Source organism: Paroedura picta, chromosome 1, assembly GCF_049243985.1.
Source record: "Paroedura picta isolate Pp20150507F chromosome 1, Ppicta_v3.0, whole genome shotgun sequence".
NCBI lineage: Eukaryota > Metazoa > Chordata > Lepidosauria > Squamata > Gekkonidae > Paroedura > Paroedura picta.
The window spans coordinates 153,942,390-153,956,487 of NC_135369.1; the positions used below are offsets into that span (position 1 = coordinate 153,942,390).

General features: G+C 38.8%; 1 protein-coding gene across 3 annotated transcripts in view; it reads left to right on the forward strand.

Moving 5' to 3' along the window:
* The window catches only part of CSMD1 (CUB and Sushi multiple domains 1), a 1,334,105-nt gene that overhangs the window by 1,171,249 nt on the left and 148,758 nt on the right, over nt 1-14,098 (forward strand). For all 3 annotated transcript variants that reach the window (XM_077309265.1, XM_077309276.1, XM_077309285.1), the window contains 4 exons: nt 1,910-2,113; nt 3,493-3,617; nt 6,192-6,288; nt 8,710-8,814. In XM_077309265.1, the coding sequence (XP_077165380.1) occupies nt 1,910-2,113; nt 3,493-3,617; nt 6,192-6,288; nt 8,710-8,814 (531 nt within the window). The remainder of the gene's footprint in view (nt 1-1,909; nt 2,114-3,492; nt 3,618-6,191; nt 6,289-8,709; nt 8,815-14,098) is intronic.

The following is a 14,098-nucleotide window of genomic DNA, read 5'->3' on the forward strand; positions in this document are numbered from 1 at the left end:
TAATGTTAAAATGCCTTTGAGAGTACCATCCACATTCTGAATGAACACTCTAATCTGGCCGGCAAAGTCAATCATTTTATTTATCACCCACTATTCCAGACTGACCTTATTCCATGTTCACTTTTCCACTAGGCTGATTTCTATTTTGTTTCATAGCACTAAAAGATGAAGAATAATTACTATAGAAAATGCAATTTCTCTCTGATACCATCTGAGAAGTCTAGCTTGTCAACATTATAGTTTAGAATTAGACTGAGGATTAGGAAGGAAAAGGAGCACCACAGCTAGCTTGATTGTATATTCTGAACACATCTAGTACAAGATTAGATTTGTAGCTTTGGATTTTGATGTAATGGGTTTTTTTTCAATGCCATTCACTCAACTATATATGTCTTCTTGTCTCATATAAACCACCTTCCTTTTTTCTCTCGTGATCCCATTTTTCTGTAGTTAATTCTTCACAGAAAGCATGATTAGCAATAGCTATGCTGTGAAGAGCACCTAACTCCAGTTTTGATAGTTTATAATGTTAAAATATCCTCATATTTTAGTACAACTGTTTTAAAAAGAAATCATTTACTTTTTTGTAGAATTATAATGTTCTTTTTTATTTGATATCACACTCTGAAACATCCAAAATTGAATATGGTTTCCTCTTCTTATAACCGAGAGGCCATGATTTCAGGGCCTCCTTACAAATTCACATTGATATCTTTCATTATAAGTAACTGGTCAGCAAAACCTTTAAGTGTGAAGCTAAGTAGTATTCAATTGGTCTATGATTTTCAGACATGCTGCCAGAATTCCTGAGAGGGAGTCTTCCAGGGGCTCTGGTAACCTACCTGAGGGCACAGAACTGGAAATCATGTGATTTTCTTTCATGTGATATTTGGGATTGTTAGCATAGTCTGTTGTTATCATGTGATGAAGATGGAAGTGATGAAGATGGAAGTCAGCAGAATACGAACATTGTAAAGTCAAAATACTATTGAAATAAGGAAATGTACACCTTATGTGGCTATGAGTGTAATATATTGAACATCTAGTACTCCTTGCTATCTTCTCTCATCCACAGGGTATAATTTTGAATCATGTTTAGCCTATACAGTTAACATACAAGCTTTCTGTTTAACATGGAAATATCCATTGCAGAGTTGGAGGGTATTCACTAAAATAATATTGTAATAAGCAGCCCCAATATTGTTTCCCATAGTTTTGATTCTCAGAGCTATGGTTTCTGATTTGTTTTTTGCTTATTTTAAATATTTATATATCATCCTGACTAGTGAAGGACCAGTTGTCCAGGTTGCTTTTCGGACCAGTTGACCAGGTTTCTTGATTTTTGGTTAAAAACTACAGATGATTCTTGGGTGTGGTTGATAATAACTATGGTTATTTCTTGGATTTTGACCCTTCTCTTCACCTCCCTCAAAACACTTCCTTGATTTACCCTGTCTTCCTTTCTCAGGAAGTCTTTTCCCTCCTGTTTAAAGAGGCCATTGTGAACTTTCCCAGGGAAAGGTGGCATTTTGCAGTTAACAACATTCTAACATGGCAGCTACTCTAGTGATATATCAGAATGACAGTCAAGTTTAGCTCCAAAATAGGCCTAATCAAGTCAGTCAGGTTGTATTGGTGCAAGGGGAATTTTGCTTTTGGTCTCAGTATGTCATATTTGTTTGCATTATTTCCAATTGTCAAACCAGTTATTTGAAATGTGGAATGCTGGATTGTGAAATGACTGCTTTGGAGCAAGTGATTTGATCGCTTGGATGCTTTTAGCCAACTAATTAACTTTAAGTAATGCAAAAGAACACAAAGCAGAACAGATGTGATTCAAAAGTAAATCCCCTGTGTTGTGGGGATGGAATTTCTCACACTGCACTTCTTTTTTCATCCATTTGTACAGCTGTTCCACGCACAAGCGATACACAGTGCAGCTCTGTCCCAGAGCCCAGATATGGAAGGAGGATTGGCTCTGAATTCTCAGCAGGTTCTGTAGTCCGCTTTGAATGTAGTCCCGGCTATCTTCTGCAAGGCTCAAAAGCTATCCGCTGCCGATCTGTGCCCAATGCTTTAGCCCAATGGAATGACACAGTGCCAAGCTGTGTGGGTAAGGCTTATTACATTTAGGCTATCTGTTTCTCAATAGGCATTCATGAACACCACCTCTTTCACTGAGTAGTATTTAACATTTATATTTACTCTCCATTGATTAATACTGGCCATGTCCAATTTAAAATAGCAATCTGTCATTTCAAAATAATTGAGCACCAGCTGGTTGGTAGGCAATATAGTGTTTCACATAATGACCTATTAGATTAACAAGGTTGATGCATGTTTTGCTGAATATTTATTGTCAATGTGACAGCCTCTAAAATCATAAGTATAATACAGAGCCTAACATCAACCTCAGGAAATCCTCCTTACATTAATTAATTGAGCGCTTCCTGAAGCATTCGTTACAGCAGATTTACAACTAATAACAATTTGAAAATTGCTGTTTGAAAACGTGTTCCACTATAATATGACCTAAAGTGACTGTTCCGGCGAAATCAGCTACATTCGGGGGGGGGGGGGGGAGATCCTCTGGTAGAATTCCGGTTATCCCTATGGAGGCTTTTTTTTTGTACTTATAAAGAAGTTTTTAAAAACTTTTCCATGGACTCGTATATTGCCATTATTTATAATCTTGGTTGATATTGATAAGGACTGTGTACCTCTAGGGAGAAGAAAGTAAGATTTCAAGTTTTTGAATTGTAATTGTAATAATATTAATTTTAATCATGTATGAACCGCTGCTCCTATATTCTTATGAGAACAAGAAAGTGTATATTTCCCATGGGGGATACAACTAGTTCTGAACCGAGTCACACCGAACATGAACCTGCCTTATGGAAGCTAGAGAGAGTCTATTCTCTTACTGCTTCACATATCTAATTTGGAGATAAGTAACAAGAATTGTGATTGTTTTATATGAATAGCAATTCCACTCCTAAGCAGAGATACATTCTCCTCCTCCTACTGAATTCAGTGCACCCAGGAGGATGTAGTTCTTCCCTCTTGGAAGCTGGTGCAGAGTTGCAGGACTGATTTATGAAGGTTGTTCTGGCCATTTAAACTTACTGGGGAATGGAAAATTGTGATGTGACTGATTCGTGCCCAAATCACAGCTGATTCAGTTACTTTTTGGCCGATCCAGATCGAATCACACATTCTTATTCCCTATCTCTTGTCAACACCACAGATTTTTTCCCTGTGTTTGTCTGCCTACACTATCTACCAGATGTCCTGATCCACCATCAAAGATGTTTAAGCTCTTCTGTGGTGTTTTTTTTCCTACCACAGTTCTATAGGATAGTGTCTCTCAGAAAAGTTGGGTCGTTTGGCTACCATTATCATTGCCAGAAGAAAACTTAGTTTGATGTATATTTTGACTTCAATGAGCATGGTTTTGGCTTTGTTGTTACCTCTAATGGAATTTTCTTTCAGTGCCATGCAGTCGGAATTTCACTGAACGGAGAGGGACTATATTGTCTCCTGGCTTCCCAGAACCTTATGGTAACAGCTTGAATTGTGTGTGGAAAATCACAGTGACTGAGGGATCAGGTATTCAGGCAAGTCCACATTTGCCAGCTGTGGAATTAACTACTTCACTATATATTGCTATATTCTGTTTTTTTATCACTTTCTCTTTTACATTGTGAAAAAATAACAAAGTTGCTTATGTTTTTTGTGATTCTGGCTAGATTCATTGGTGAAGCTTGCTTTCATTCATAGAATCATAGAATCATAGAGTTGGAAGGGCCCATATGGGCCATCTAGTCCAACCCCCTGCTCAACGCAGGATCAGCCCTAAGCATCCCAAAGCACTGTGCAGCAGTTGAACCCTATTTAGCCTGACCTGTTACATTTATTGGAAGCTTTTCTCTTACCCTGCAGTTCAAGATAGTTCACAAAATAACAAAATCAGTCATAACAGAAGAGCCCTAATGCATGTCCTAAACAAATGCTAAAAATTTTTTTTAAAGAATTGCATGATAGCAGCCTTAACTGGGCACAGCCAGAATCCAACAAGATCATTACAGGAGATAAAGTCAGTTTAGTGGTGTAGATAATGTAATTCAGACTTATTTATTAGCAGGGAATCCATATTAGTCTGTTCTGTGATATAGATCCCTCCCATTTTTGTGCATGTTTAGAAATTCCTTTCATACATCTGATGATATATCTGGAAAATACTAAGCATGTTTACTCACATGCATATCCCATTACATTCTTTCTCAGGAGAGTATTCTTAGGATTGTTTAAATTTTATATTTATGTTTATTATAATGTATGTATTATATACTACATCTCCTTGTATAACCTGCTCATGGCAGTTCACATCAATAAAATCAATAATATATTAAATGTCTACCAATTTAAAAATTTTAAAACAGTTAAAATACATCAACCCGCATCATCAGCTAAAAATAATTTGTTTCTCTCCAGGCGTGGGTTAGAATTTTGGGAGGACTCATTAGATGGTATGGCAAAAGGATAAAGGATAGCAATGAATGTTTCCCATGAAAACTTATGCTACAATAAATCTTACAATCATTAAGACTCATTTTTCACTTAAAAATCAGTATTGATGTTTATTAAAGAGAGGGGGGAGAGGGAGGCCCGGGGACCAGGGGGAGAGGGAGGCGCTGGCACCGGCGCCGGCATGCCGGTGCCCGCAAACCAGCAGGTGCGAGTCCCTCCCCCCTCATGGTGCAGCACTCACTGTGCCGGGAGCGATCGGACACCTCCTGGCGCAGCGAGTGCAGGCCACAGGGGGCAAGGAGGTGCGCCTGCTGGCGCGCCGGCGCCCACACCTCCCTCTCCCCCGTCGCAGCCCAGTACCGAAGCCTCGACGGCCCGGTATCGGAAGGTGGCCTAGTGATTGGGGATCACCGATGATTTCACTCAACTAAATATTGGTTTGAAGCTTACATCACAATAAGTTAAAAGTTATTTTCATGGGTATGCATTATAAGAACTGTGTGTAATTTTTCTTGACCAAATGTGGACATGCCGTTAGAGAGACTCTTGTGTTGAACAATGAAATAAACTACATGAAAGCAAAGCATAGTGTTCAGATTTTCTTCCAAGTCCTGGATAGTAACAAAAGGTGACACAGAGTTGTACAGATCTTGAGTTTGTCTGACTTTGGTTGGGAAAGCTTCCCCACCAAGTTGAGCTGACTCAGACAGTAGATCAGCAGCATTTCCATCTGTCTGGCTTCCCCCTTCCCACTGCAGCTTCAAAGTGCGACGTTTTGCACTTCAGTGAGAAGAAAAAGTGAGAAAGTGCTGTATTAGGTATAGATCTCTCCAAACCTTCCAGGCTGCCCATGCAAGTGGTTAAGAGCCCCACACACTTCCCTTTCAAAAGTAGAGGTGCTTTTCAACAAGATGAAAATGAAAACAACATTAAAAAGTATTTTTTGACTCGGTAACAATGCAGTCAGTCACTGTTAATTCAATTTATTTTGTAATTCTCGCCTTCTCGCTTTTACCAGAAAACAAAACATTCTGGAAGTTTTTATTTTATGCATGGGCTTCTGGGGAAATATCCAGCTCCTCTCCCTCAACAAACACACATTTTACTAGAATTCTATTATTTATTTCTGTGGATTTAAAAATAATATGTAAGGGACAAAGCTTCTAACTTAGTCTTCTCCATGTCATTCTAGTTTTAAATGAGCAAAAAGCTCTGTATGTGCGTGTACTGGAAAACATTATACTATTTTATCCCCCGTCTGGAATCTGAAGTGGTATAGTACAGGAACAAATACGTCGTATAACAGTGTAATCCTATCAGAGTTACTCCTGCCTAAAGTAATGGATTTCAGTAGATTGGAGAAAGCCTGCATAGGATTGTATCATAAGTCTGCTGATCTTGTAGTTCAGGTCAAAGAAACTTATATGACATTTTTATAAATTAAGGCTTGGGTTCTTCCTTTCTTTTTGACCCTTTGAAACAACAGTTTTTCCATTCCTAGACGATGCCTTTTCTTAAGCAGTACTGTGAAGCCAGGATATGTGTATTCCATTGCTACATTTGTTGTCAAGGTCATTGTTCTTTTTGTCTTTCCTGTCACTGTCTTGGAATCATAGATGGCTATTTTGTTTAATGAACACACAGTGGTATTGTTTTCACAGATCCAGGTAATAAGCTTTGGCACTGAGCACAACTGGGACTCTCTTGAAATCTATGATGGTGGTGACATGACGGCACCAAGGCTTGGGAGTTTTTCAGGTATGCATACAATTGCCTCTAGTGGACAGAACACAACAGAGTCTAATCAAAGCTTCAGGGGTTTTCTTTAGGGCATGCAAACTTTCTCTAACTTTTTCAGTCAGGTTTAGTGATACATACAGAAAACTTTGAATGAAGTGCTAAATATTATTATTGTGATTTACCTGACTTCAAACACAGGTTAATAAAAAAAAACATTCTTTTGGGGATATGTCGTGAGGCCAGATCATCTGGTGAAAATCTGGTCTAAGTATATCCATGCAAAGTTGGCATAAGAACGTAGTACGGCCTGCTGGATCAGACCAGTGGTCCATTTAGTCCATCATACTGTCACATGGTAGCCAGCCAGTCACTTTGAAAGACAATAAAGAGAGTGTACAGGCCAAGGCCCTATCTTGATGCTGCTTCCCAGTGCTGATATATAGAGGTTTATTACCTCTATATCGGAAGGCTCCTTTCAGTCACCATGAGTGGTTCTTACTGCCAGACCTCTAGTGCTTTCTAGAATGCTGGAAGCACTCCCCTTATCTTTGGCTCATGGTGGATTTTCTGACCTGCAAGAGGGGCCTGCCCAGGATCAGCAGCCGTTTCAGCAAACCGCTTTCCTTTCATCCCTTCGTGAACATGGGGAAGTTAACCTGTATATTGAAATGGTTTACAGCCATTTTAGGATGACAACAAATCTGATGTCAGCCTAAAATAGCTGTCAGTCGAACCCTGAACTAGGCAAAAAACAATGAAAAGTTCAGGGAACATGAAGCAAGGCATTCTTAAGGGAAATTTTGGTTAGTTCCCTGATTCATTCCCATTCTTAGTGGTTTCACTGTAGATCAGTAGTCAGATATAGTAGCTGAAATTTTAATGTCATCATACAAGTCAGCTACCTGGTAATCCTGGGGGGGGGGGGAGAGGGATTGGCCATTACATCAGTAGACTGTGTCACAAACAAATACAGCCAATGATAATCTTTGTCAAAACAGCCAAACAATCCCCTAGTATTCAGTGTACAAAAACAGTGAGAAACCAGACTGCCTTTTATTAGTGATCAAAGGTTCTCAACTCCCCATGTTGCTTGCTCCATCCATCTCCATACAACTGTGAAACATTCCTTCCAGAGAATTGCTGGTAACTATCCCAAGGCCAAGAGCCTCTTGTGGCGCAGAGTGGTAAGGCAGCAGACATGCATTCTGAAAGCTCTGCCCATGAGGCTGGGAGTTCAATCCCAGCAGCTGGCTCAAGGTTGACAGCCTTCCATCCTTCCGAGGTAGTTAAAATGAGTACCCAGCTTGCTGGGGGGTAAACGGTAATGACTGGGGAAGGCACTGGCAAACAACCCCGTACTGAGTCTGCCATGAAAACGCTGGAGGGCGTCACCCCAAGGGTCAGACATGACTCGGTGCTTGCACGGGGGATACCTTTACCTTTTACCTTTTTATCCCAAGGCCAGGGAGTCAAACTCAAAATTCCATTACATTGCCATATCTTACAGACATATTATCACAAATAAAATAGTGAGGAATATGGATACACAAGTTGAACAAGGTTAGCATGAATAGTGAGATAAAAAAACCTTTGTCCCTATTGAGTCCTGGGTATGTCATAGTATTGAATTTTGTAATAACTTGCATTTCTGCAATCTCCCTTTCTAGCCTGTTCTTGAAGTTCCTTTGCAATACAGCAGCTACTTCAGGTCCATTAATGAATGTCCTGGAAGGTTGAAGTACTCCCCCACAGGTTTTTCAATTTTGTGGTTTTTGATGTCAGACTTGTGCCCATTGATCACTAATAAAAGGCAGTCTGGTTTCTCACTGTTTTTGTACACTGAATTCTAGGGGATTGTTTGGCTATTTTGACAAAGGATTATCATTGGCTATATTTAGTTGTGACACAGTCTATTGATGTAACAGAACTGATTTTTGCTATATATTCCCTGTCATGTAAGAAGATCATAGTCTGACGAAGAGTGCTTGCACTCGAAATGTCACCCTCTGAATAAATCTTTGTTGGTCTTAAAGGTGCTCTGATTTTATTGTGCTACTTCAGACCAACACAGCTATCCATTTGATATTCATTGATATCCATTGATATTCATATTAAAAACAGATTTGTTTCCATCTTATGGGCCTGAGGTTTGCAATTTTTGACTGCAACAAAAATATCCCAACTTTTCTTGGATAATATCCAACTGATCTCAGTGGAACTTGCTATGGAGAAATAAACAATGAACATTTCTCATCCATTTTATGCATTATTTCTAAATAGTTAATATAAAGGCTGTATATATGCTAGATGTTTATGTAATTATCATTATAATACAGAACATTCTTTGTCTGAGCAACAATTTATTTTTCCCCCTTTAAAAGTGATTCTGCTACAAAGATGTTATTGTAAACTAGCTGTTTTTTGTTGGGGGGGGGGCAGGTACCACAGTGCCAGCGTTATTAAACAGCACTTCCAATCAACTTTATCTGCACTTTCATTCCGATATTAGTGTAGCAGCTGCTGGTTTTCATCTGGAATACAAAAGTAAGTTTGTGTGTGTGTGTATGTGTGGGGGGGATGTTATTAGCCTGTTATTAGCATGTGATACATGTGGTGACTGGTGTACAGGATGTTTAAAGTTGTGGCCCTTTATTTATTGAATGCCTTCCCAGAAAGGTTTATGATATTTAGGACTCAGGTTTCTCAAGAATTCTCCTGAATGCTTCCAGTCCTGATGTAATTTATTCTCTTAAGCAAATTTATTCTCCTGCAAATGAAGAATCATATTGGGTTTAACCAGTTTAAATGGCTAATACAAGATCTATGTTAACTTGTTGATGTGAAACATCTTCTAGCGTGGTCCGCCAAATGGAAGTAGTAGACGGAAGCAGTAGACGGACGTCTCCCCCCAAGGGACCGCACCAATGGATGGGCAGTGGCGTCAGAGCACTGAGGCACGCTATATGCTCAGGAATTGCTGCCGCCAGTCTTCCAAGGAGGCCTAAGGCAGTTGCGGGAGACTGGTGGGGGCGGGCCAGCAAGCAACGAGCAGTGCTGGCCCCACTCCCGCTGTGCTACCAAAGCCGCGCTGCCCTCTGAAGAGCAAGCACGGCCAGGGGAGACTTGCAGGGAATGGCCCAGCACAGCAATGAGCAGCACAGCTCTTTGCTGGGCTGGCCCCACTCCCGTTGTGCTGCTGTAGCCGCGCTGCCCTCTGCAGAGCAAGCGCAGCCAGGGGAAACTGCCAGCAGGTAAGTAGAGGGGGTGGGGGTGGGGGGTGGGGGAGAGGTGGGAGTGGGGACACAAAGATTCTTGTTCCTTATGTAAATTTTTCACATAAGGGGCGATAATCTTTGTTGGTAGATTTTTTTAATATTTTAAAGAGTGGTATGTACTAGGCAGCCCATTGGATACCTTCATTTGGGCAAATCCATCCTTGCTTCAGCCTTTGTCTTCTTTTTTTCTTGTTGGCCTTCTTCATTCTTGCATATACCTGAGGTGTGCTGATATGTGCCAGGCCTGTCCTCCTTCTTCCAGTGTATTACACAGATAACTAAGGGTTTGGCTGATGCTGCACAGCACCAAGGGCATTTTCTGCCAGTTCACAAAATGTAAACAAATGATGGCATGTTATAGGAATGGCCATCCATTATAAGATGTCAAGGTGCTTAACAGTTCATCCTGCTTATAATAAACCATCTGCCCTATATTTGCTATTATTAGTTATGGCCTAAACAGCCCGAGGTCTAGGCTTATCCCGCCTTCCAGAAACTCCATAAAGTAGATTAAAAATAATTTCTTAGCAGGCCAGTTATAGCATGGCCAAAAGTTTTGCCTGACCCCAAAGGGACTGGCTTGTCTCATGAATTGCCTCACAAGAGAGCGCGTCGGTTACTAATTCACAGTGAATGCCTGTGTGGGGGAGACTATTTTTATAAAGGCCTTGAAACTGGCCTTCCTGTTGGCTGGGCAGTTACCAATATGGCTAGCCATTTTTTGTTTGATTTTCAGAGGGGTTAGCATGGTAAACTCTGCCCTTTTCAATAGGTGTTTTACTTAATTTTGTTCAGTCTTTTTTAAAGGTTGTTTTAGTACGGCATATTTCCTTGTACTCTATCTTGAGTATTTTTATAAATTGGTAGGTTAATTTTTTACCAAATATATCCAGGTTTTTTTTCCCATTTCTGTATCTTTGTATGTTTGCAGTTTAAGAATATAGGCTGAAAGTGATGATAATAGTTTCGGAGCAGAAAAATTCAACCCTAAAATGCTTATAAAGAGATCACAGTGGAGTTTTTCACAGAGATAATAAATATAGCACCACAACTGAAAACAGAAGTCTCCTGAAAAAGTCTTTTATATACAATTTTCTAAAGGTCTTTCAGGTTAATAGTTATGCAGACACATTTTAAATAATTGCCTTTTTTTCTTTAAGAGCTACAAGATGTGAGTGGGGATATCAAAAGTGCTAAAGATTACAGCAAGACAGTGTAGGTGAAGTACTTTGAACATTCTCAAGTGCTTCTTTTTCTCATTTTCTTTATCAGTGGGTGCTTAATGGAGCAAGCATCTTTGGGTTAGGTACATGTAGGTCAGAAAGATGGCTGTTTTATGCAAAAAAGAGATTTCCCTCAAAATGCACCTTTTTTCCTGTCATGAATCCTCCCCCCCAAAGAAGAAAAAAACAAAAGGCCTTGGATTAATTTTGAAATTGAGATTAGAGTGCTGTATACTCAGAGCTAGAATTCAGAAGCTTTTTCATGAATATTCCTACTGATGTCCAGATGAAAATGATCTTTGAGATTTGATGAATGTTGTGTACTGTCTCCTTAAGTACTCCCATTCATGTCCTCTTGAAATTTGTGTTTATACACTTGCATGATCAGTGCATATGTATCACTGATTCACCCATAGAACATAAAAGAAGATTATTACAAGGTGATGCTTAGCTTTTAGCACATATATGAATTATTAATTTGATAAATGGCTTGACAAAGCTTTAGTTTTCAGATTGAAATATGAAATGAATCTGAGAATACATTGATTTAGGTGCTAAAATCCTCTTCATCTTGATATTCATCTCATTTTTAAGAGCTGGCTGGAGCAAGCAAATAAACCAGTAAGCATCAATGCTTATAATTGGGATAATCACTTTTTAAGAACATTAATGTGTGCAAATTTACAGCTGATAATAAATATTCTGAACCAGCCAGCAGCCTGAGGGCATCTTTATGCTTTGGTTCCATTTCCCCATTTATTCCTAGTATTTGCACACAAAGCTTCTTGTAATTAATTTGAAAATGAATTTGAAAATGAATAATGTATTGATGGTATCAAATGAGTTTATGTATCTTATGTTTTGAGATTGGCATGTTTTACAAATGCTTGCTGTTGTTGTCTCCTGAAGCTGATTTTGCTAGCTTACTTGGTAATATCTCTAGATGACCAATGTTCTTATTGATGATTCCCAAAACCTCTGACTTGGTTTAACACTATGAAATACAAATACAAATCCGTAGGTTCCTGTGGGTTTAAGCTAACTTTGTGTTGGACTCTAGCCATCAGTTGTTAAATTCTGAACTGTGTGAAAGAGGCATCTTTTACCGAGAACAGGAGTTCTTCTTTTGGTGCTAAGTCTATAAGACTCGATAAAAGATTGCTTCAGACTTTGTTGTTAAATGTGTATCAAGTCTGCAGATTCCACAGTAACGGCTAAAATTATAAATGAGTTCTTAAGTCATCTTTCATTTGTGTTCCCTTTCCTTTTTTTACATTTGCCCATATTAAATAGGCCCTGTGCTGTAAGGACCTGCTTTAAATTCGGTGTATACTATTAACACAGCATCAGGAGCACTGCTGACACTTCGTAAAGAGTAATAATGATAAATATTAACAACTTTTAGGAGTTAGCTCCCAAACAGGTCATACTTCTAACTGTATTAAATACTTCCTTATAACTATATTTTCCATTTATAATCAATTACTTCAATGAAATTTAAAATATTAACATAAATTAACCGAAGAGCAATTGCAGTAACTCATTACAATGTATGAGTTGTACATTGATCTAAAACATACTTAATCTTTATTTTTAGCACCATATTTGTATGCAACCAATTGAAAAGCACTTTTGTTGTAGATAAAATGAGGCTTTATCAAATAAGTAAGTGCAGTAAAAGTCAATAAAAAAGCTAAATTCAATATGGTAAAATTTAGTGTCTTATGTTTACAAGAGCTTTATTAGACTCTGTCAACTAGTTTTAACATTCTGGTCCCAAATTTTTTTGGGGGGAATACAAGTCTTGCTTGAAATCAATATCATTTGCTTCTCATTAAAAGGCTTAGTATCAGAGAACTATGCAGAAAAGCATGTTTCTAACCAAGTTTCTTTATCTGATTGCTGTAACTACACAAATGTACATCCCTGTAGCCTGATAGAACTTTAGGTTTTTAGCATCCCTATGTAAGCAAAATAATTGCAGTATGGATAGATGGTAATAACATAATCGAACTGGCTACATAGAAAATTGTCCAGAAAACACACTGGCATCAAGTTCCTTTGACTGGTGCTAATATACTTGTATGAATTTAATATAATTAATGACTATCAGTTCAGAATTAAAAATATTATGGATGGACCATTGTGATGCTTGCTTGTTTAGTAATCTTCTAATTCTCTCCTAAACAGGTTAGACCAGTAGTAGTCAAAGTGCGGCCCTCCAGATGTCCATGCACTGCAATTCCTATGAATTTGCAATTCCTATGCATTTGCAATTCCTATGCATTTGCTGGCAGGGGCTCATGGGAATTGTAGTCCATGGACATCTAGAGGGCCGCACTTTGACTACCCCTGAGTTAGACAGTCGATTCCACCTTTCCATCACACAAAGCTTTGGAAGAGTCAGTAGTTATGAGCAGTGAGAAGAAAGACATTTGATAGAGGATAGAATTTTTAAACAATAAGTAATATATGTCAGAATCTCTCCATTTACATTGCCCTCTTTAGAATTCATAAATCATTGAAACTTTACAGTCAAATATTGTACATGTTCTCAGTTGGGAGCTATTAGTTGCTGGCACTACATTTTTTTGAAGAGAGATGTCGTGGATTAGCCTGCACTATTTTTGGCTTTTGAAGGATCAGACTGGGGTCTGTCAAAACAGGATGAACTCTATCCAGTTTCAGAGCTTGCCATTGTTGGTTATAACTGGCCCCCTGTCTGTCCTGAGGAATTTTGCGGCTGTTATTAAATGAAATTCCTTTTTTGCCCCCTTCACACTTTGTATGTGTATGTGTAATGTTAATTTTAATATGCTAGATAATTAAGATTGTTAGGTTGTAATCAAAAGGTAGACAGCAACAGTGTGGATTAGGTACTTTAACATTATCAGATCTACAAGTCTGCTGAGGCATCTTTGAATGGGAGGAGCTAACCAATCAAATAGTGTGGGATGAGCCATCAAAGTGTCAGACAAGAAAAAAGTAGATAGTGCTGGGATGTGTGCTTCAAAATTACTCTTTTTGTTTGTTTGTTTGTTTATTTGTTTGTAGGATATGCTCATCTTTCTACTCAAATAGTGGGGGGGGGGGTTGTTTGTTTTAGAAATTATTTTCCAGTACAATTTGTGGGTTTGAGAATTTTGGCACCCGAAAAGCATGCACTTAAAAAAAAAATACTAGAAATTAGAAAAGCAAGGCGGGAGACAGAGTAAACTAGTACTCTGTTTGTGTATAGTTTGCCTTACTACACCCCCCCCCCAAGGCCTTTCAGTTTTTTTAAACTGAAAAGGGAAGGAAGCAGTGACAGGGCTTACTTGAAAACTGTCC